This window comes from Rhododendron vialii, chromosome 8a (assembly GCF_030253575.1).
Source record: "Rhododendron vialii isolate Sample 1 chromosome 8a, ASM3025357v1".
Lineage (NCBI taxonomy): Eukaryota > Viridiplantae > Streptophyta > Magnoliopsida > Ericales > Ericaceae > Rhododendron > Rhododendron vialii.
In genome coordinates, this window is record NC_080564.1 from 28,022,856 (window position 1) to 28,044,907 (window position 22,052).

At 37.7% G+C, this 22,052-nt stretch overlaps 3 protein-coding genes across 12 annotated transcripts; 2 read left to right on the forward strand and 1 right to left on the reverse strand.

Annotated features, from left to right (window-relative positions):
• Nucleotides 1–532: 532 nt before the first annotated feature.
• On the reverse strand, nucleotides 533–4,499 carry LOC131335855 (uncharacterized). 7 transcript variants are annotated; one of them, XM_058371399.1, is made up of 6 exons: nucleotides 4,320–4,499; nucleotides 3,924–3,996; nucleotides 2,827–2,931; nucleotides 2,389–2,644; nucleotides 1,703–1,780; nucleotides 533–1,038 (listed from the first exon to the last, which is right to left on the reverse strand). In XM_058371399.1, exons 2-6 carry the CDS (start codon nucleotides 3,960–3,962, stop codon nucleotides 902–904), a joined length of 615 nt encoding a protein of 204 aa, XP_058227382.1. In that variant the 5' UTR covers nucleotides 3,963–3,996; nucleotides 4,320–4,499; the 3' UTR covers nucleotides 533–901. The 7 variants fall into 7 exon arrangements, with proteins under 7 accessions (XP_058227382.1, XP_058227379.1, XP_058227380.1 ...); XM_058371396.1 differs by having other exon boundaries at nucleotides 1,682–1,780; XM_058371397.1 differs by having other exon boundaries at nucleotides 1,682–1,780; nucleotides 4,316–4,495.
• Nucleotides 4,500–5,762: 1,263 nt separating this feature from the next.
• Nucleotides 5,763–7,938, forward strand: LOC131335857 (uncharacterized). Its single transcript, XM_058371404.1, has 3 exons — nucleotides 5,763–6,708; nucleotides 7,117–7,167; nucleotides 7,691–7,938. The coding sequence occupies exons 1-3, from the start codon at nucleotides 5,895–5,897 to the stop codon at nucleotides 7,732–7,734; spliced, it is 909 nt and encodes a 302-aa protein (XP_058227387.1). The 5' UTR covers nucleotides 5,763–5,894; the 3' UTR covers nucleotides 7,735–7,938.
• A 2,076-nt stretch (nucleotides 7,939–10,014) lies between these two features.
• Nucleotides 10,015–15,067, forward strand: LOC131335858 (anthranilate phosphoribosyltransferase, chloroplastic-like). 4 transcript variants are annotated; one of them, XM_058371406.1, is made up of 10 exons: nucleotides 10,017–10,309; nucleotides 10,421–10,564; nucleotides 11,486–11,650; nucleotides 11,756–11,839; nucleotides 12,501–12,689; nucleotides 13,190–13,280; nucleotides 13,437–13,496; nucleotides 13,846–13,967; nucleotides 14,485–14,616; nucleotides 14,724–15,067. In XM_058371406.1, the coding sequence occupies exons 1-10, from the start codon at nucleotides 10,058–10,060 to the stop codon at nucleotides 14,757–14,759; spliced, it is 1,275 nt and encodes a 424-aa protein (XP_058227389.1). In that variant the 5' UTR covers nucleotides 10,017–10,057; the 3' UTR covers nucleotides 14,760–15,067. The 4 variants fall into 4 exon arrangements, with proteins under 4 accessions (XP_058227390.1, XP_058227389.1, XP_058227388.1 ...); XM_058371405.1 differs by having other exon boundaries at nucleotides 10,018–10,309; nucleotides 13,846–13,964; nucleotides 14,482–14,616; XM_058371407.1 differs by lacking the exon at nucleotides 10,421–10,564 and having other exon boundaries at nucleotides 10,015–10,309; nucleotides 13,846–13,964; nucleotides 14,482–14,616.
• Nucleotides 15,068–22,052: the final 6,985 nt, after the last annotated feature.

Sequence of the window (22,052 nt, forward strand, 5' to 3'; positions counted from 1 at the left end):
AGAAAAAAAATTAGAACCTCCACCGGGCATAGAGTTTAGGTGTGTCTGGTCACCTCTTAAATATTGGAAGAATATTTCAAGTATTTGAGAAAAAAAAAAACACGGGCTAGAGAACCTAGTTTTTAGAAAAGAGTGACTTCGTTTTGCTTTTTAGGAAAAGGCTTTAGGCCTGCGAGGCTAGAGAAGAAAAGGTTCGATAATTCACTAGAAAAGGGACACATTTGTGTCTGGGGTTAATGGAGGCTAACGACAGTTAGTAATTGGACCAAGTTAGAATAAAATGGAAACTACAGAGTGAAAATCGAGCCAATTCAAACAACAGGAACCAAGTTAATACAAGCACTAAATTACAGGGACCATTTCTATTTTTTTTCCCAATCATTTATTACTTTTCGTGTCCAATCGACACTCTTCACAGGAAGTAATAAGAGTTCAAAGTTGTGTTGTGGCCATGTCTGTAGCTCGGTAGCTCACGAGTGATCGATCTTCATGAAGTCAATATACCAAACTTTACCTATGTACTCCAAGTTCATGGCAAGATCAAAATCACCATCTGGCTTTAACTTTAATTTGATGCAATACAAGGCTATAACTATTATACAAAATTGATAGTAACTATGCCCAACACATAGGCTTACCGTTATACATGTTATACCACAGTCGAATATCAATGAACATCCCCAATTAAGAAACCTACCTCTTTCCCTCCCAATTAAACCAATACCAGGGAGTTCGACCATTTCTAATCCTTCATGGTCGCGAACCCACTTTCTTCCTTCGGTGTATTTGTTTCTCTTCTTTACTCCTAGAAAAAGAAAGAAACCAAAACATGCAGGTGTGTGCAGACGGAGAGAAGGGGGAGTGATGATGACGTTTCTTATTCCATGCAAAAATTGCCGCTTTACTTTGTCCGCTGCCCTTCAAGCCTATCGATTGCAGCACCCACACCGCTCTTTGCTTCTTGACTGCCACCGGGACCTGAAGAAGTAGCCAATCTCCCTTCATTTGCTTTCTCTACAAGCTTCAATTGGAGCCAACCTGTCACAGTGGTTTCCTATTATCATAAGTTCAAAATTTCTAATATCATAAGTGCCTAATATCACAGTGGTAAGAGATGAAGAACTAATATGGTAAATTTCGTCATGAAAACTCATTAGGCAAAGCTAAAAAGGACCAAAGCACACAATAGCATAGATTGACAGTGTCAATGTACACCTCTTGATCTTTCTAAACATTCCAGAATTTACCTTGCAATATCATTAATAACGTTTTCCTCAAAGATGTTCATATGACTGCAGTCAGAAACACTTTAGAGAAAAGTAGATGCGCAGAACCTAATAGAGCAATGACTGTGATGCCAAATGTTTCCAACTCAATTGTTTTTAGAGGGGTGAAGATTCCCACATTGTTTTGAATTTCAGAAAGAAGTGTATCATTCGATGATTAATTTGGAACAAGAATTAAAGATGGCTGCAATAGAAAGATACAATTAAAGTGAAAAAAGTAGAACCATAAGGACTAAAAGCACCTTTGGCTATTTCATCTGTTAAAACATCAACATGCTCTAACAAGTTCTCTCATAAAACAGCCCTCCATATGGAAGGGGTTTTGCAACTAGATGTTATAAACAATAAATGAATCCTTTGGTAGAGAAGTGGATCCAAAACTCCATAAAACTCACAATGTGGCGTAGATATATTACCAAGAGGTAAGCAAAATGCTGCACCCAGAACCGAGCCCAAAACTACATTCCTTGCACGCCAACGGAGTGATCCTGGCACTAGAAGCACAAGGGAAACAAGAAGAAAATGTCAAAACAAAGAGATGGCCTTTACAAGATCCTCTGCATCCAAAGCTATAAATTTCTATTTCAGCCTATATTTCAAGGACTCCAGTTTTGAAATTTAAATACAAAACATAAGAACTCAATCTTTTAACTTCAATTTCATATTCCACTGCAGACTGACTGAAATCGTGTCCAACTACCAGACTTCAACTTCACATCTTATGGAGTTGATTTTTTAGATAATAATAAATTGATTCCTCAATCTACAATAATTTCAGAATTGATTTCAAAGAGCACAAGTCGATAGTAAGAAATCCCTGCAAGTGAAAAGTGTGATAGCATAAGCTGGAGGACCACCTAATAGAACAACAGTCTTACTTTGGCACCTCAAACTTCTAAAGGTTGCTTGGAGAACTCTGATATGCTAATTATAGAAGCTCACTTCCACAATTTTATATTGTCGTTTGACAGGCAAAGTCTGCCATAAAAATTGCACCAGAGGATATAATGCTCACTAAACAGTTATATAGGAATGATATTGACATAATTCATCTCCAAAAAAAGCTGAAAATAAGGTCTCCTGTATTAAGATTGACTCTTACTAATTAAACCAAACGTTGCAGCAGTGGCTGAACCAGCTCCAACAACATTATAAACATCATGCTCCCCTCGTTTCTCAGCAAGTAAATTCTGTAAACCACAAAATACAGCAGTGAACATTCCAAGGCGGACTCCACCAACTATTGAGCCACGAGTTACTTTGATGAATCTTTTCTCCATTGCATCCCTCATTAACCGATATTGCTCACGCTTGTCTGGCGTGCTCCCAAGCTTCAGCATCACTTCTGCATCCTTGCTCTGCCAAACACATGGCAAATCCACAAATTCAATCATCAACAATTGGAGATAGAATGCTTCCCAATTCAACAAACGGACTAAGGAAAAAATATCGAACACCCAGTTGGATAAACTGCCTCCAATTCCCATAGACGACTGATATGCTTTTGAAATTGAACTATATTATATGATGAAACACTCACAACCGAAGCAGATGCCTCCTTGCTACCCCCATATAACATGCCAGCAAATACTCCAACTACAGTTGCAGTTCCCCAGTTAACAGTTCCAGGCATCCTTGGAGTTACCTTATTAGAGAGAAAATGAGGTCAGACCACATACAAGACAAGTTCCGATGGCTTCAGTTAACTTAGGAAGTAATGCAATTGCAGAAAAATGACAACATTGTTTCAAATCTATTGAACAGAATCAGAATGTCAACCCAATGAACGCATCACTAAAAATGTCCAATAAACCGATAGAACAATTACTGGAAGCAGAAGGAAACTACTTTATGCATACAACTGATAGGCTACGGCCTACGGAGGTGCATTCTGGGTCTACGTTTTTCCTTTTTCCTTTCTTTTTCTATTTTTGTGAGATCGCCAAAAAAATAAAATTTCTGCAGTAGTTAACTCTGGCAGCTATATTAAATTGATTGGCAGGAGTATTTTCCACTAATAAAGCACATACTGATAAGGTTGAGAATAATAACTTCCAATACCATTGGAGAAACCAGAGAAAGGAATGATCTCAAAGCTTTCCCAAAACCCAATGATAGGAGGTACTTTGCTCATCCAAAAGATTGGAGTAAAGAAATAGGACTAGGACTACAGGCCAAAGACAGGGAATTACAAAACCCAGATCCTTAAACCTTGCAAAAAGGTAATCGGTTATGGTTCATTACAAGTTTTTGGTGAATACTTAACTTCAAAAGACTAAAAAGGAACACAGGCACTTAGACAAAAGCAAACGATGGAGTAGTGGATTCGTAATGTCCGGTTAGACTTCTTAAGGACATCTATCAAGTCCACCATTACATGTTACATTTGCTTTGATGACAAAGCACCGTAATCCATCAGGCTTGCATGGACAGACATACATAGGAAATGAAAATTAATGCTAAGTTGAAGTGTACAACTACATGGCCAAACTAAATTAAAAGGTTTCCATTTCTGAATCATTTGTTTTTTAAAACATAACACAAGACATAAAATATTTTCTTCCCTTCATACAAAAGACTGAATTGCACGATAGTACAGATACGCGCAGAAATCGTGAATCAAGACGAAGTGCTTACGTTCGAGACGGTTTCTTCCGATTTTTCAAGAGCTTCCATGGCTAGAACTTGAACAGAACACAACTCCTCAAATCTAGGTTTGATTGCCAAGGAAAAAAGACAAGAAAATGGTAGCTGTTAATCCAGATAACAAGTTGGTCTACTCAACTGAGCAGTAGTCATCAATAGATCAACAATACATTTCAATAGTCTACACAAAAATCAATACATATGTTCAGGTTTGAAACCTCTCATGCTATCAACTCCTTTTTGGAGATTTTAATTGGGCTTCCCCGCAAGTGGACGGTGGGGTTAGGCCCTAGATTGGTCAAGGCGCGCGCGTAAGCTGGCCGGGACACCTGAGTTTTCAAAAAAAGAAATCAAAATGGGGATTGGAGAAGCAAGTATCGTACTTACTGTTGGGTCAAAGTGAAAAGTAGCAAACAATTCGAATTCGTTGGAACATCGGCCGGAATTCCTGTGTAACCGTAGTCGGCCGTCGGTGATCAGTGGAACTCCGAGATTCACGCAGGGTTAGTGCGAAGTCCGATCACGAATGGCGTATTCGTTTGGAAGTGATGAACTCCAAGATTGAACCATTTTAGGGGCCGTTGTTTCCCTACCGAACCAAGAATATTATGGGCCTTAATTTTGGAAAACTTAGACGACGGCCCAGTTGGCCTTTGGTTAGAGTTGGGCCGACCTAAGGTGTGTTGAAGCTTCGGCCCAGGAGTACTAATACTCTTTCTGTTCCCAATTAATTATTGATCTTTTTTGGGAAGGTTGCAATTTAAAATAAAAAATAAAAAATTGTATCCTCGGTAATAATTTTAAAAAAATTTCACACCATTCAGAGAATCAGAAAATTCCAATCATAATTCTAATCGGTGCGAACAGATTCAAGTATTTGTAAGAAAACACTCCTTTTTTTTTTTGCAAAGATGGACACGAATACCCAAAAAAACAACAATTGGGGGACGAAGGGAGCTTAGGCAGATAATCCTTCAAAATATTCTGCGCTCTTACTCTCGATTATTGCACTGCGCTAGCACTCTCAATCCTCGCTCTCCCGAATTTTAGTAGTTTTGTGATGCATTTCGTGGACTCTTTCACACGCGCTCCCGCTCACGCACGCGCACACGAATTATATGAATTAGGGAGAGAATATTTTGTTTTTCCCTATCCATCCGTCTTATTTTCATGTAATCTGTTCTTTTTAATTAGTATATCGTCATTTTTTCCCCTTTCTCCTGGATAGTTTTTCGAGCTCTCTCACTGGTTGAGTTGATTTGCGATATGAATATGTTGCACTCATTTGTTTTTGTTCCCTTTTTAAACAAAATAGCATGAGAACAACATTAGGGCTTTTGCATCTCCATTTTCCTTTCAATTTGTTAGGTTTTAAAAACCATTTATTCAAGGATTGCCAGTTGCAACTCTACACATAAAATTGCAAGTAGAGATACTCAGCATAAAGCAAAAACAGCAACACATATCCTGGCCTTGCCATAGTATGGGTGCTGCCAAGCAAGGGTGCTTGGCAGCGGTCTTGAGCGGCTGATCTGGTCGTTCATCTTGGAAATCGATGGTTTGAATCTTGACCGATCAATGGACTGTTTCAATCTGTATGCGTTCAGATTCAATCCGAACCGTCTGTGCTGAGATGAATGGTCGGATGCCGCTTGCTTAGTAGCATCCCATTTGAGGCCCTGCATTTCAAAAAAGTAAAGCTACCGTATGCTTAAAAAAAAAGGAGCCCAATTCTTCCTAAAGAGTAAAGACTAATAATTTCATGCCTCAAAAAGAGAAGGAAAACCCATAAACAATGCAACCAGATTCCCCACCAACAAGTGAATAAAGTCCCACTAATCATTCTAATAAGTCTCCCAAGCAAAGTATCATTTTCTGCTTTCCACACTATACACAGCCCTCAATCTTCTTTCCAAAACACATCAATCTTCTTTCCATTCTCTCTCCAAAATCACAGCCCCAATGGTTCACCTCCTCTTCACTCTATTAATCCAGGCCTTAATTCCAGTCCTAGCTCAAAACAACCCCATCCATGTCAAATCCTGCCGATCGTATTGCGGAAACATAACGGTTGACTACCCGTTCGCCCTACAACCCGGGTGCGGGCATCCGGGTTTTCGGAACCTCTTGTTTTGCATCAATGATTTCCTCATGTTCCACATAAGCTCAGGGTCCTATAGGGTCTTGGACATAGACTATGCTTACCAAGCCCTCACATTACATGACCCGCATATGTCGAACTGCGACTCGATTGTGCTTGGAAACAGGGGGAATGGGTTCGTGGTCGAGTCGTGGCGGGCTCCGTATCTGAACCCGACCCAAGATAACGCGTTCATGTTAATAGGTTGCTCCCCTGAGTCTCCCCTTTTTCAGGGGTTCCCAGGGAAGCACTTGCCCTGTAGGAATGTTTCTAGTATGGGCTGTGAGGAGTACTACGGGTGTCCGGCCTGGGATGTAATTGGGCCTAAGCGGGTGGGCTCTGTGTACGGAACAGGCCCACCCGAGTGTTGTTCAGTGCCGTTTGATGCCATCAGGGCTATAAATCTTACTAAGCTCGAGTGCCAAGGGTATAGCAGTGCATACAATCTTGCGCCTATCCGGGCAGGCGGGCCCGATGAGTGGGCCTATGGGATACGGGTCAAGTATTCTTTGTCGGGGAGCACGGCTTTTTGTACGGCGTGCGAAGCAACCGCGGGATCGTGCGGGTATGACATTGATGGTGTGAATGAGGTTTGCATCTGTGGGAGCTGGAATTCTACATCAAATTGTGATTCTGGTTAGACATGGAAATCAAACCTTGTTTGTTACTACTTTTTTCCACTTGAAAATGTGCAATACTGAATTGTGGGTCAAAATATTGCAACGTTGGGTCGAAGCTAAACCAGGCCCAAGTGCGGAACATTGGGCTTGACCTGACCCATTAAGCAAATAGTAATTAACAGTCTTTAGGTGTCCATTGTTAAGATTGTTTATTACTAAGGCTCCGTTCCACTAAAATTTTTATTTTTTAAGTACTTCTTTTTCGTTTTACGATACAAGTCATTCTCTCACAATACATTACATTTGATTCAAAAAATAAGTAGTGCTTATTTCCCTTATTGGAACGGAGCCTTAAATTTTTCCCCCCGTAGTGCTTGTTCTATTTTCATTTGAATCTTTTCGTAATTGAACATATAATTTGCAGTTCACTCCTCATCAGGCCAACGAACATCCTATTTGGTGGACACAAAAGCAGGTATCTTCAGCCACTACTCAACTATTTTGCACTGTATAGTGATAGTGTGGCTACTGTTGGACATGAGTACCTTTTGACTATGGCAGAAAAATTTCCACTCCATTGAAAAACCCACAAAAAAGAGAGCTTAAAAGCACATAAGATACAACTTCAAAGAAAAAAGAGGTCAATATGTCATTGTATAAAATTCCACAATCACCCGGAAAAATTGAGCATACACTCCAGGCCGACACATATGTGTGTGCGTGTATATGTATATGCAGTTTTACATGTGGTTGTAGTGTATAAAATTCAAGATTTGTGTGATGTCGCTCACTTATTTCGATACCTCAATGAAATTCTCAAGCAACGAAATTTGTAGCGGACGTTCATTTTAATTCTTGCTATTTGACTATTACTACTATTCTGTCTGTCTTTTTTTCTTCTTTCGATTCCTCTTTATCCTAGATCAAGGTTATTTTCCTCACAAATATATAATCTATTTCAACCAACGTTAACTAATACCGTTGAATAAAATTTGCAGGGTTCCTGATCAGTATGATCGTTTGGATGTACTATAAGAGATAATGGCTAAAATCACTGAATCATCTCTCTGTATGCAGTTTTTTTTTTTTTTTTTTAAATGCAGTGGTTAGGTAGCAATATTAGATTGTTATGACTTAGAGGAAAGTTTTAGCTACGAGTGGAGAGTGTTATATGTATTGTATTACCATGTCGCTTATTGTAATCAGTTGAATTTTCATGATGGAAAGATACATTTTGCTTTCTTTCTTTCTTTCTTTCTTTTCTTTTTTTTTTTTCTCCTTTTTGCTAAGCCAAAAAAGAAGAAGGGATGGGAATGGAAATGAGCAACCCGTGTAGCTTCCTCCATTAAGCGTGCCCAATGGTGTTCCACCCACTATGGGATGTTTCAGATGTGGCTATCTGTCTCGGTTAGGGTCGTCACCACAGGATGTCTTTGTGAAATAACCATTCTCTAGAGGACAAAGAGGTCAATCTATCACCATATCCCCACTAAGGTGAGAGTGGGACCAAATGTGCCTTCTAACAAAGCATTTTATTCAAAAGCCCTACTATCTGCAAGACTGCAAGTAGAATTTGAACCCAAGACTGTATGGGAGGGAGCAGGGGCGGAGCCAAGAATTATTATTAGTGGGATCAAAAATCAATAAACAACAGGTGTCAAATAATGAGTAGCAAAGCAAACGAGCTGAGCCAAATTCAAATTTGAATATTCTAGTTCGGTTCATTTAAAAATTAGATTCTAGTTATATGCATGCATATGAGCCGTGGTTTTCTTAATGAGTTAACTATGTCTTACTCAAATTTGGCTCGTTTACTAAAAATCATTAATGACTAGTTTTTATTTTATTTTAAAACCTAGTCAATAGCCTTCAACCAAACACTAACGAATTTTTATATATCATTGACTATTCTACCATAAACCCAAAAAAAAAAAAAAACATAATCAAAAGCTTTCTCTCTATTTTTTTCAAACCCAACACATAAATTCTAATATTTATTGTATTTGTTTTCCTTTCTTTTCTATTTTTTCCCCTATATGATAAATACTCCTCATTCATGCATACGAAGAAAACTACAACAACAAACCATAATTTTTTTTTTTTTACTTTTTTGTCTTCTCTGACTGGAAGAGATTGAAGAAAGGAACGGGCAGCCAGACTTAAGAAAAGCTGCCATAGCTAACTAAACAAATCTAAGGAGTGATGGCCGTGTGTCACCAACGCATAATTTTTGTAAGAGAATGGAGTATATGAATTACACGAGAAGCATTTCATTTTATGAACCTTGCTTATCAAATAAAAAGCTATTCTTTGAGTTCGTAACGCTAGCTTTCTCAAAAAAGAAAAAGTTTCATAACGACACTGTTTTGCACAGAAGATTATTTTCAAATAGCTTACACATTTTACCATTTGGTAGCAAAAAAAAAAAAATTTTGATTAGTGAAACGAATTAACATATCTACAAAGTATATGATACGATTGTCATTTCTAGACAAGGTTCAATAAATTTGACATAGAATCCAACCATCACATACTGCATCAAGGTGTTTGGTTAAAGTTCTTTGTGAGGCTATTTTGTGTTTGTCCGTCATTATCTTATACAGTATATGTAGTGATTTTTCTGAATTTTTAACGGTTATAAATTGAGAAAGTAAAAAAATAATAACCTATTTACAAAATTCTATTAAAAATCAACTAAATACGAACCACAAATGAAAATAGAAATGGGGAAACATATTTTTTATTTTACCAAATCAAATCATATGAAAAGTAAATTTAAACCAAATACTTCAAAACACAAACACATATGAAAAGGAACACAATTAACTATTTACCTTTTTATTTTTCCAATTAAATCAAGAAACTTATTTCTGTTTTTTTTCCCAAAAATTCTAACAGCAGAGACGATTTGCAGAGAACCACGCAGAGAAAAAAGTGTTTGGCCCCATTTCGGATCCCGAAAAAATCTAAAAAAATATCCATAAATTTTTGAATATTAATTTATGGGACCCTGTAAAAATCAGCTCCAGCAGTTCGCCCTACAAATTCAAAAGTAATACTTACCGATATTCGCTGGAGCTGATATTTTACAGGGCCCCATAAAATAATATTCAAAAATTTATGGATATTTTTTTAAATTTTTTTGAAATCCGAAATGAAGCCAAACGTTTTTTCTCTGCGTGATTCTCTGCGAATCGTCTCTGGATAGCTGGGCTCTTTTTTTCCTATTGTAAACACCCCCACGAGGATCAAAAAAAAAACACACCCCCACCCCACCCGAAAGCTCTACACCCGAAATAGGAGTTCTTAAAAAACCACTATAAATACCCATATAGTAGTTGCCATAACTAAAGCAAATCTGAGTAATGATGGCACCGCAACTGTACAACGCTCCTCGGCCCACTTTCGCCGCCTCCTCCGACGCATTAACTCGCCGCCATGGTACAACTCTCCTCAACAGAAATTGCTTCTTCAATTCCCCAATTTCCCACCAAGGTACAACCATCAGCAGCAGCTGCAGCAGCAGAGGAAGTACAAGCATTAAATGCGCAACTTCGGTGTCCGGTTTGTCTGCTACAACCACCTCAACAACCCCATCAATTTCATCATTTAATGAGGTTCGAGTTCGACCCCCCAAAATCTTGAACTCTCTGATTTTTTATTTTTTGTTGCGATTTTGATTTTTGAGGTTGATTCTTTGTGGGGTTTTTTGTCTTCTTGTTTTGAAGTTGATTGAGTCTTTAATTAGTCGGGTGGACTTATCGGAATCAGAGGCTGAAGGGTCTCTGGATTTTCTACTGAACGAAGCCAATGAAGCGTTGATCAGTGCCTTTCTTGTTCTGTTGAGAGCTAAAGGAGAGACTTACGAAGAAGTAACCCCTCTCTCGCTCGCTCTCTCTCTCTCGGGATTTCTATATTGTTTGGCTCTGTTTTGACAGAAGTGGATTTCACACGGATAGTTTAATTTTGGATTTGAGCAACCATATGAAACTTTGTTGATTTTGTTGTTAGGTATAGTAGAATATGGATTACACGGAAAATAGATGGATTTTATTTCTTTTCTTTTCTTTTTTGGGTTCGACGGTGAGGATGTACGGCCCACTATTCCCATCCCTGGGCCGGTCAAACGCAGTTCATTCACGCTGGAACTGAGGGATTCACAGGAGATTTTTCCCTTGCGGCCTGCCCTTAGAGGTTGTCAAGTTTGATGTGGTTTACAGCTCAGCCCTCTAAATCCAGACAATTAGGCTAGGTTTGGCAATGCTTGGCAATTAGGCTAGGTTTGGCCTAATACTTTCATTGGATTGTTTTGCAAAACTTTTTTAGATTTTTTATGAATTTTAGTTAGTTTTCCTTTAACTTTTTTAAGATTATTTATTTGGAGTCAGAAAAGTGACAAATATGAACTGAAGTTTACAACATTTCAGAAAAGTCTGAAAATTCAGTTTATTTTGAATTATCTTTGTCTTTAGTAGACCTTTTAAAGATTTAGGAATAATTTTTTTACTTTGTAAGTTTGTAGTTTTCTTCCGTCAAGACAAATAAGTTTTCCAAAAAAATTCATGCAAAACTAACAGAAGTTCATATAAGACGAAATTTACGTGAAAAATATTCCAAACTTAGCCTGTCATTTCAGATGCATCTAAATGTAGAAAACCATATGAGGACTATCAAACCTAATCTGAACTGTCCTCAAAATAATAGTGATGTCGAATCCGTTCACTTTGAAATCCGCATCTATGCAAACAGAGCCTTGAGCTTGTGTGAATGGACTTTGATTGAACGTTGGGTAGATTGTGGGATTGGCAAGGGCGATGATCAAGTATTCTAGAAGGGTGGAAGGATTGGATGAAGACGGAGTTGACATTGTGGGGACAGGAGGTGATGGCGCCAACACAGTGAACATTTCCACTGGTGCTTCTATACTTGCTGCTGCTTGTGGTGCAAAAGTTGCAAAGGTGAAATTGTTTTTTGTGTCAAGAGTGGGAGTTATATGAATTTCATTAGTTATTTTAGTTCAGAAAATGCAAAAGCTGACTGGTGGTCTGCAATCTTCATTGCAGCAAGGTAATCGATCGAGTTCTTCAGCTTGTGGAAGTGCCGACGTGTTAGAAGCACTAGGGGTTATAATTGACCTTGATCCAGAGGTATCTCTAATTTGTGGTAGTAGATCATTTGCTGCTAAATTTGTACTATTAGATTGCTTTGCAGTTTTGTTGGTATAAGTTATGTGCTTTAGGGTAGAAATTTGTAGCCTATGACAACTGAATTCATATGATTTTGAGTGATATACGGTCTAGAATATCCATTTCACCTGGTTCACAGTTAGTTCTATAGCTGTAATATGTTTGCTTAGCTCATTCGAGGCTGCCTCGTAGAGCATCCAAAAGTATTGTCTATTAAGGCAGTACCATTTGGAGGTACTTGCTATAGAAAGTCAGTAATAATCTCATGTATCAGAAGAAGAGATATATGTTTTGATTTCCAAATTAGAAACAGTCAAATAAGCTGAGCTAACTCTCCCAAGTAACAATTTATCCACATTAGCTTAGCACTGAGTTTGTTAGACTTGGGAATGGGTTTATGGCTAAGGTTACCACTTGCTCTGGAAGACCTGTGGATTTTGCACAAATATGGAGTACTTTGAAGTACTATGGCATGTTTTGACCACTTTGATGTCACAGAGTTCCATGCTAGATCATATAGAATGAATTTTGTTAAACATGTGAAACGAATACGTATAGAATTGGAGAAGTTACGGTCACCTTTTCCTATGTGTGTTTTGTGATTCTTACTTGATGAAAACAGGGGGTGACGAGGTGCGTAAAAGAAGCAGGAATTGGTTTTATGATGGCTCCCATTTACCATCCAGCAATGAAGATTGTCGGTCCAGTGAGAAAAAAGCTAAAAGTGAAAACTGTTTTCAACATCTTGGGCCCCATGCTGAATCCTGCACGGGTCCCGTATGCTGTTGTTGGGGTGTACAAGGAAGACCTGGTAAGTCATTCTCCCCACAATTATAGCAATATTAAATATCTTCTTATCCTATGTGCAATCCAAAGTTTCAAAATCTCCATTTTTGTTTTCTTTGCTGGGTGGGTGGTTGTGCCACAAATTGTGTCGGTGTTTAATGAACTTGGGAATGCTGAAATGCTAGTGCATTATGCAATATCCCATCCAGCACATCTCTCGTGACCGTAACAGGATCACAGAAATGAATGATTTTTTCAGGCGATCTTAATGCCGAGTGCTTTCCTGAATTTTCAAGCTAACATCGCGCTGAAGAGATGTAAAACCAATTAATGGTGCCTGTTGACAACTTGGGACTGCTTTATGCAGAGAAGTCATCATGCCTTTTTGCGTGCCTTTGATATCTGATTGATTTTTGTGCATAAGAGGATAGGCAATACATTTCTTTATCTTGTTGCAGGTGTTTCTTAGATTTGATTCCATTCTTTATATTTCTGACAAGGGTCTATGTTTAATTCCTTGGACAGGTCTATAAAATGGCAAAAGCACTTCAAAGATTTGGCATGAAAAGGGCACTGGTCGTTCACTCAGAAGGCCTAGATGAAATGAGTCCTCTCGGTAAGCCACCTTCCATTGTGTGTAATTAGCTGAGGCTTGTTAAGACTTCAGCTCCTTAGCTATTGTGTTTAGTTCCTCCTATTTTTCTTTCCTGATTTTGTGCTTAAACTTTTGTCACCTGACTCGAGCATAAATCTTTTGTACTGCAATGGACAGGGCCTGGATTAGTCCTTGATGTTACGTCGGATAATATTCAAAAGTTCTCATTTGATCCCTGTAAGTGTCTTGCTCGTTCCTTAAAATCAATTTCTATTCAATGACGGACCGAAAGGCGGATGAGACTGGGCCGCCCTACCCAAGTTTCAAAATTTCTCTAGAATCATATTAGTTTTTGTCTTGAAAACAACAACGTTTTTAAAAGAAAATCTAACATCCACCCATTTCAAGATTTTTTTCAAAAGTTTTCATAAGCGTCCTCTTAAATGGGATGATGAAGCCGATGAAGCTTGGCAACCATGATCCTTCATTGCATTCATTTTGTCTTAAATTGTTATTTCTTCTAAGTTTTGAAAAATAAAACTCCACTATTATGTATTTTGACTAAAACAATATCGTTGTTGGATAGTGGAGTTTGGAATCCCTCGTTGTACGCTGAACAGTTTGCGGGGTGGAGATCCAAAGTATAATGCTGAGGTATTAAAGCGTGTACTGTCAGGAGAGAAAGGGTCCATTGCTGACGCATTAGTAAGTTTTCTCTCTGTGTGTCTCTCTCTCCGTGTCTCTCTCCTGGACCTCTCTCTGGGCCTTGTGTCCATAACAATGGAAGTGAATAAGTTCGTTGCGTTTTCGTAGCATTTTGGATGAGCTTGTATCGTTAATTATGACAGATTAATGCTTTGTAATGGAGTTCTGTGTAAGTTACGTTATTGGATCTGCGTCACTGCCGTCACATATTCTTTCGAATACAAAATTGGAAGCTTCCACATTTATCCTGTTTGAATTACACTGAAAGATACTAAGGATTAACATTCTGCTTTGAGAATAACTGGATGTCTCTGATTAAACTAAATATCCACGAATATTATAGCTCTGCATTGTGTTTCAGTTTGATTTTTTATTCTTCATTTTTTCACCGTATTTGACTTATGGAGCTAATTTTATCTCAACATACTAAGCATGTTAAAAAGATTAGTTCAGATGACTTTACCATTGGTCATTTCGTACTTCTAGTGATTTTCTTTTGACTGGAACAATAAAACAGGCGCTAAATGCGGCAGCAGCTCTCTTGGTCAGTGGACTTGTAAACTCTTTTGCTGATGGAGTGGTTCTGGCTCGTGAAACACTGCTATCTGGCAAAGCTCTCAAAACCCTTGATTCGTTTATCAATGTTTCCAACGTAAGCAGACTCTGACCTTTATTTGCAGATCACCATTTTTAGCTTCGGTCATTGTATTTATTAATCCTCGCCATTTGATTTTGTTCTTTCGCGCTTAATGATTACAGAAGGCAAAAGAAGCAGCCTGTACGAGCATGTTGTAGTTTCGGCTGAAATAACTAATGTTGTAGTATTTCACATCACCAAGGCCATATGGTCAGAGGGTTTTCAGGTGGGTTTGTGAAAGTTTTCAAATAAGTGTTTAACTCCATTAGTATTACTCAAAGGGTACGGAGATGCCGATTATTTTTTTCGCAACGAAGCTTTTTCAATGTTTGAAAGGGTGAAATTGTATATCGTTGGCAGTGTAGCAATATAGTATTGTAATAGGGGAGAAATACTGATGGTAGATATTTGGATTTGGTAGGAAAGAAGAAAGGAATGGGGGGAATTCTCAATAGCCTTTCCTTTATGCGCTTTGGTTCTTCTTCTTGTTCCCTCTTTTTTCCTAAAGTAGCTTTGGTTTAGTTCATATCATAGAATAGAATAGGCAAAAGAAGTGTTACAAAAATTGCCCGTGTGGTCATTTGATCTTCCTTTCCCTTCTTTCAGGGATAAGCACTTCACATGATCTCTCGTGTGGTGATTCTTCATGTGACCTAAAAGAGTATTCACCATGATCTCGCTCAACAATTAGAGCCATTTATTTGTTGATCTCATGGTGTTGATATCCGTATAAAAAAATCAAGTTAATCGAACATTGGTAGAGATTTGATCGAATCGTATTTTTTTTAGAGCACTTGGTGGTTAAAGTTAAACTCTATTACTCACAAGGTAATATTGTTCATTCAAATGATATCTGTTTCAATCAAGCCTACACAAAAATGCCTACAAAACTAAGGGTTTTGGTGGAATCATTGTGGGTCCTATTTGGCATCACATAAAGGATCATACAACGATCATCACATGAAAGTATCTTGACTCTTTTTTCTTTTTAAATCGTCCAAATAGCTTGTCTTGTTTACTTGTATCTATCTTCATATTAGGTGGGGTTGCATAAGATTGGAACTCTGCCCACGTTCATGGAAAACCTATTAGGTGCTCCTGAGATATGGTCATGTGACACTCTATGATTCTTTACGGTCAGTAATTATGTAGAACTTATGATTGTATGAATTATACAAGACATGTGGCAAGGATTCTAGAGCTCGCTCGATCATGCCCCAGGACCACCAGATAATTTCTTGTTTTCACGCCATTGGCCCACTGCAGCACCTACTCCAACATCATGAATGAAATAAAATCTACCATTTTGTAACAATTAGGTTAATAAAGTGGGAGAAAAATGCTACGCTCACACGCAAAAATGTAGTCATAAATTTGGGAGGCTTGCACGTACTACGCTTCCAGTGTACGAGGCGGTCAATCCTTGTAAGTGTGTGCATTCTGTTGTCCATAGCATGATTGTTAGTAGTATTATATGTGGAGTAACTGTTTAATGCTTGTACTAATAAAAACGGGCCTAATAAGTCATCAAGACCCCAATTGCCCTTTAGATTCGCATTAGCTCTCATTGTATTTGTAGGGGGGGGGGTCCCATGGAATAAAACATGAAATCTAGCAGGAGTACTTCCATTTAACTCAATGCAATGGGAATAAGAATGAAATCTAGCAGGAGTACTAAAAAATCTATTCAACTCATCTCATCTGCAATGGAATAAGCATAAAATCTAGTAAGATTTATTACTCCACTGAATGCTATTACTATATATCCTCATCATGGTCCCACAGCCAGGGATAAATCATGATCTAAGAAGAAAACATTCCGGATCAAAAAAAAAAAAACGAAACATTCAGGTCGTTCTCTCTCTCTCTCTTTCTTTTCTTTTTTTTAAGAGTGATTTTCATACACTATATTTTTAAATATGAGAATTTATTTTTTGCACCTTCGTTATATGTGAATTCTCAAGATTGCTCTTTTAATTGCGAGAAAATATATCAAAGGTTCATTAATAAAAGGGTAAATTTGTAGTTTAGAGTGTTTTGTTTGCGGTGGCTGAGTGCATAAATTTTTTTTTTTTCCTTTTTGTTTTCTTATGTAAACTAGAGGAAACGGTTGAGGTGAACAGATTGGCAAGACCTGATGAAAGTTCAACTTTCATTGCCAACGATTTGGGACAGTGAAAGTTTTTCAGTTGTTACTTTTTAACTTTCCAAAATTAATACAAAACATGCATAAGTTGGCTAGGACACCTGATTATGAAAAAAATATATAGCAAATGTAACGTGATCTTAGTTTTATGAATAGCTCGACCCAAGTATTGTGCCTTTTTATTGAGGTGAGAGGTGATGGTGCAAAAAGGCATACTATAGGGGAATATGGCAGAAGATCGTAAGGTATGATCGAGCGGAATTCATTGCATACAGCGATCGAGTCTGTTGTGTTCAACAAAGAAACAAGTCAACTAGCGTTCGTATCGTGGGAGTTGAGGTAAAACCCTTATTTCACCTAATAGGGTTTTGTATTTTTTTTTAATCTAATTCGTACGCATCATTACTGGGTTCTGGGAAGCATTTCCCAACAGTACTATTATTCACATCAAGTTGAATTATCTTTGCACCGGTGAACTTGGAATTTACTAACAGTGTTCATTCGGCCTCAAATTTTAAACCTTTGTGGACCTGCTAGATTGAGCATTGGATTCTAGTCCGGTCACCATTGGCTCACGAAACATGACCTTGTCTATTCAGCTTGCATGGTGGTGGGGATGTACAGATCTGGCTTTTCAGCAAGCTAAAGCGAAAATTATAAGGAGTACAAAAGCAAGACGAACAAACCCAAACATTTGTAAATTCCGAAAGGACGCTCCGGTGAGCTTGGACCTTCCCTGAGGAGGTTGCAACTTTGGTCTTCCCCTTCCGACTTTTAAACTTGGCAACAACTCCAAAAATAATAATAATAATGTTGGGAGTATAAAACAATTTTCATGACCTTGAGGGCTTCAGCCCACGAGGTTACCATCAGGCCCATTACCTGTATGGCCCAAATTCCTGAACGCTACGGTGCTCAAAACAATTTTATAACATGAGAATTTTGACCAGAAAGAAATTCAAAAGGTATAGGAACATCAAATGAAAAAGGCCATGATGGGAAGCTTTTACTCATAAGTCATAACTAAGCAGGATTTACTTATACTCTGGAGAAACAGCAAATCATCAAAAGCAACAACAATCTTTGTCAAGTTTCACCTGCAAAAAATTGCTGTTGCGTTTCTCTTATCACCTTAATGGATCCGTTGATGTCGTCGGGCCAAAGAGTTCTTGGCGGCCTAAGCAACTTTTACTTGCATGCTTGACTAACATCCAACCAAAGGCAAAGCCGGCCATAATTTTTCAGGAGTTTAAAACGAAAATAAAAAATGGCACTCTTTTGTTAGAGTATTATAAGGGGTAAAAAAAAGTACGAGGGACACTTGAAATTCAATATTCTTTGGAGGTTTAATGCAGCCGTAACACAAGTTTTAACTTAAGGCCGACTCTAACGATAAGGAGAATCTGCTTGCCTAGCCCAATTAAAAAGGGTAAAGATTCTCATAAAAAGGTTACTATTTAATTAAAGGTCAAATGATCAAGATTCTCATCATCACAATTAAAAAATAATCTGGTTTCTCCTTTGGTAATTCAACGGGCATTACCAGTTTTAAGCACTCATTAGGATAATAAAAGGAGTTTCCACTATCTTCATTATTAGTGTTGAGGAAAAAAGGATGAAAGGTATGGAATCTCCTGAACTCCCTCCATGGCTCCATGGGTCCCGGACCCTTTTTTTTTTTTGGTCGCACAATAGATGTTTAACTTATTTATAAGGAGATGGAGAAGGGATACAGTTGAGCAGCATACGGGTGAGGCAAGTCCAAGGGACATCAACCACCTCACCAAATACTCGATTACGTCTCTGGCAAGAATCGAAACCTTCACATTTCATGTGGACTGGACTTTGTTATTCGGCTCATTTGTGAGTCTTTTCTAGACCCATTTTCAATTTTTCATGACTGAAATAGTCTGTGTATAGGTATGTCAATTGCACTAACTGTATTTATTTGTCACAATTTATGAACACATTTATCGTGATTTATAATTTTTTTTAGATATATTTGATTTGTAATTATACCAATTCCATGTAAATAATACTATGATTATTGTTAGGCCCCGTTCTGCTAAGATTCTTACTTTTTAAGTATATATATTTTTATTTTACTAGACAGATTATTCTTTTACAATTCATCATCTTTAATTCAAAAAATATATACTTATTTAAAAAGAACGGGGCCTTATAATTGATGTTCTCAATAAATATATATGAAAGTAAATAATTTTGATCCATACAATTGTCCCTAAAAAGCACACTAATAAATTGAACAATACCATTAGGGCTCGTTTGGATACATCATTGTGAAGGGGATTGTGATATCCCCATTTTAGTCCGTGGACCCGACTCTAACACGTCGTTGGGAAAGTCAACACATGGGGGATTTCTCTTTACCCCCTCCTTCATAACACCTGCTCCCCATTCCAGTTTTGGAAAAAAAAACTTTTAGAAAATGAATGTAATTTCAAGCTTAAAAATTATGTGCTTACGCAAATAAATTTCCTACCAATATGGACATTGTTTGATAGATCTCATTGAGATTTTTTAAATGATGCAAAAAAAAATTAAAAAAATATTTTTTATTTTCATTATATTTGAGCTTGGAATTACATTCTTTTTTAAAAAGACTGTTTAAAAAGAAAGCGGAACAGGACTAAAACCGCCTGAAAGAGGGTCTTACAGATGGGTAGGGTTCGAGCAGTTCTTGTGGAATCCCCCCTAATCTCCCTATTTTTAGGACGATTCTACCCCTCGTAATCCCCCTTCCCACCCCCGGTACCCATTTCTGTCATTACTCTTCCCACACTAGTTGTTCGAAGAGAATAAGAGGTTTGTGGCGATTTTGGTGCTCTTTGATCGATTTGAGTTGGGTTCACTCAAGTATGGGTTCAATTTTTTTTGTGCATTACTGTTTCTATTGATATTATGTTGATTTTCAATTCCATGGCAGTGTTTTTGTTTGATTCGGTTTTGTGGGTTTCGACTGTTATGGATTGTTATGCATAGGTTTTCGATTCAAAAGTATGGACTGTTTTGTGGGTTTTCGATTCCATAGATTTTTTGGTTTTGATATTGGGTTTTGTGGACGAAAATCCATGGATTTGTAGTTGTAGACTGTTATGCATTTTGTTGGTGAAAAATATATCGTAACTTTTAAATTTGCGATTTTTAGGGTGAAGATTATGAAACCCTAAATTGAGATTTTTTAGATTAGAAAGGTTAAAAAAAATTACACAAAGTTTGGTTCAACTTGTAATTAGAGCCCGTTCCAGAAAACAAACAAGAAATTATTTTTTGTCTAATAATAAGGGTTGTTCCAAAAAAACAAGAAGGTGGTACTTATTTTTTCAGAATTTACATAGGTACCAATGGGCGCCGGGGAGGAAAATCGTACCGACGGCCACGCCAGGCAGTCTCCGGCCACCGGACGGCCGATCCGAGCTGTCAAAAAATTCTAAAAAAAAAAAACCAAGAGGGCCTACGCGAGAATCAATGACATCCGAGGTGTGTAGGGTGTTTGATCCTAGCACCCATTTTCCGTGTAGGGTGCTTGATCATATATACACGGAAAATGGTGCTCGGATCAAGCACCCTACACACCTCGGATGCCATTGATTCCCGCGCAATCCCCCTTGTTTTTTTTTTTAGAATTTTTGGACTGCTCGGATCGACCGTCCGGTGGCCGGAGACGGCCCAGTGCGGCCGCCGGTTCGATTTCCTTCCGCCAGCGCCCATTATCACAGCAACAGTCTGATTTTTTGTATAAAGCAACTTCAAGCTCAAAAATCATGTGTTTACACACAAAAATTTCCTACTACTATGGATCTTGTTTGATAGATATCATTGAGATCTTTAATACGGTACAAAAAATTTTGAATTTTTTTTTCATTTACATTATTTTTGAATTTGAAAATGTGAAAGGAACTTTTTATTTGGGTTTTGTGGAATGACCCTTCTTATTTTTGAATGAGAAGTGACAAAATAAGTACTTATTTTTTAAGAAGGTTTCCGGAACGGAGCCTTAATGTGCTTTTTTGGTGGTTTGAGCATAACTGAAAGTTTAAATTAAAACCAAGTAAGTAGATGAGTATGAGTTGCTTTGAAGGAAGGCAAGAGGGTAATTCCACATATATCTCCATTGATTTTTGTTGATTTTGGGTTAATATGAAACCCTACCTAAAAACCCTAAGCCCTACTGATATTGCTTTGATTTTTGATGAATATTTTTTAAGGTGATCATTGTTATTTAGGATCCGAATGTTAGGTTTTCATAAAAAACCCTAAACCTTGTTAGTGTTTTTTAGAATGCCAAGATTAAACAGAAAAAGAGAAGAAAAGAGCAAGAGGGCTTCATGGCATTACATGCCTTTATGAACGTCGTTATTGGTGTTTTTCGTCTCTACTTGTTCATCACGTCCATGTTTCGCCGTCCTCGTCCTGTGTTGTCTCCAAATCTGGACTTTTACCAGAGCCGCATAAACAATATCAATAGACTTGTAATGGGTAATGACATGGACTGCCACGACCAATTGAGGGTGAATAGTTATACTTTTTTGAGATTGTGTTGTTTAGTCCGAGGTGTTAAGTTAGGGAACTCACGCAACGTATGTCTTGAGGAGAGGGTAGCAATATTTTTATGGGTCCTCTCTCACCATATAAAGTAGAGACATACCAAATTTAATTTCTATAGCCCTACTGAGACAATAAGTAGGCATTTCAAACAAGCCCTCAGAGACGGGAAGAAAGCTGGGTCATTTATAATTTACCTGGGCATGCTTGCGTTCTCTTGGACTTAACTTAAACATGAAAGTTTTGTCTTTATTTGAATTTTTTCGCATTTATTAATTTTGCACCCAACTTTTGTAGGTTATTGATTCATCTCGACGAGAGGAATTGAAAAAATGAAATTTTGGCAATTTTGTCTTATTCACTTCACTACTCTACTCAAAAAATATTTCTCAACTCAATTATTACTCTCATTTTTTTATCTAACTTTTCAATCATTACTCTCATTTCTCATTTTATCTCTCTACTTTTTACCTCTCTTTCCAATTATTACTCTCATTTCTCTCTCCATTCATTATCCAAAAGTACTATTCAAATTACAAACTAAACAAAACATTACTCAAGTATTTTAAGAAATAACCATTTTTTAGCACAAAAATGCTTAGGTAAAAGTACTTGAGTAATGTTTAGATCAAGCACCATACACATATCGGATGCCGTTGATTCCTAAGAGTGCCCCTCGGTTTTTTTTAAAATTTTTTAGACTGCTCGGATCGGCCGTCCGGTGGCCGGAGAAGGCCCG

Bases quoted from the DNA above. Each gene is read 5' to 3' on its own strand.
- LOC131335855 (XM_058371396.1), bottom strand. From the start codon at position 3,962: ATGGAAGCTCTTGAAAAATCGGAAGAAACCGTCTCGAAC. The intron at 2,932-3,923 runs GTAAGCACTTCG...CTCTCTAATAAG, and splicing joins CGGAAGAAACCGTCTCGAAC to GTAACTCCAAGGATGCCTGG. The intron at 1,781-2,388 runs GTAAGAGTCAAT...TTGTGCTTCTAG, and splicing joins TGCAACGTTTGGTTTAATTA to TGCCAGGATCACTCCGTTGG.
- LOC131335858 (XM_058371406.1), top strand. From the start codon at position 10,058: ATGATGGCACCGCAACTGTACAACGCTCCTCGGCCCACTTTCGCCGCC. The intron at 12,690-13,189 runs GTAAGTCATTCT...TTCCTTGGACAG, and splicing joins GGGTGTACAAGGAAGACCTG to GTCTATAAAATGGCAAAAGC. The intron at 13,497-13,845 runs GTAAGTGTCTTG...GTTGTTGGATAG, and splicing joins AAAGTTCTCATTTGATCCCT to TGGAGTTTGGAATCCCTCGT.
- LOC131335857 (XM_058371404.1), top strand. From the start codon at position 5,895: ATGGTTCACCTCCTCTTCACTCTATTAATCCAGGCCTTAATTCCAGTC. The intron at 6,709-7,116 runs GTTAGACATGGA...TATAATTTGCAG, and splicing joins TACATCAAATTGTGATTCTG to TTCACTCCTCATCAGGCCAA. The intron at 7,168-7,690 runs GTATCTTCAGCC...TAAAATTTGCAG, and splicing joins TTTGGTGGACACAAAAGCAG to GGTTCCTGATCAGTATGATC.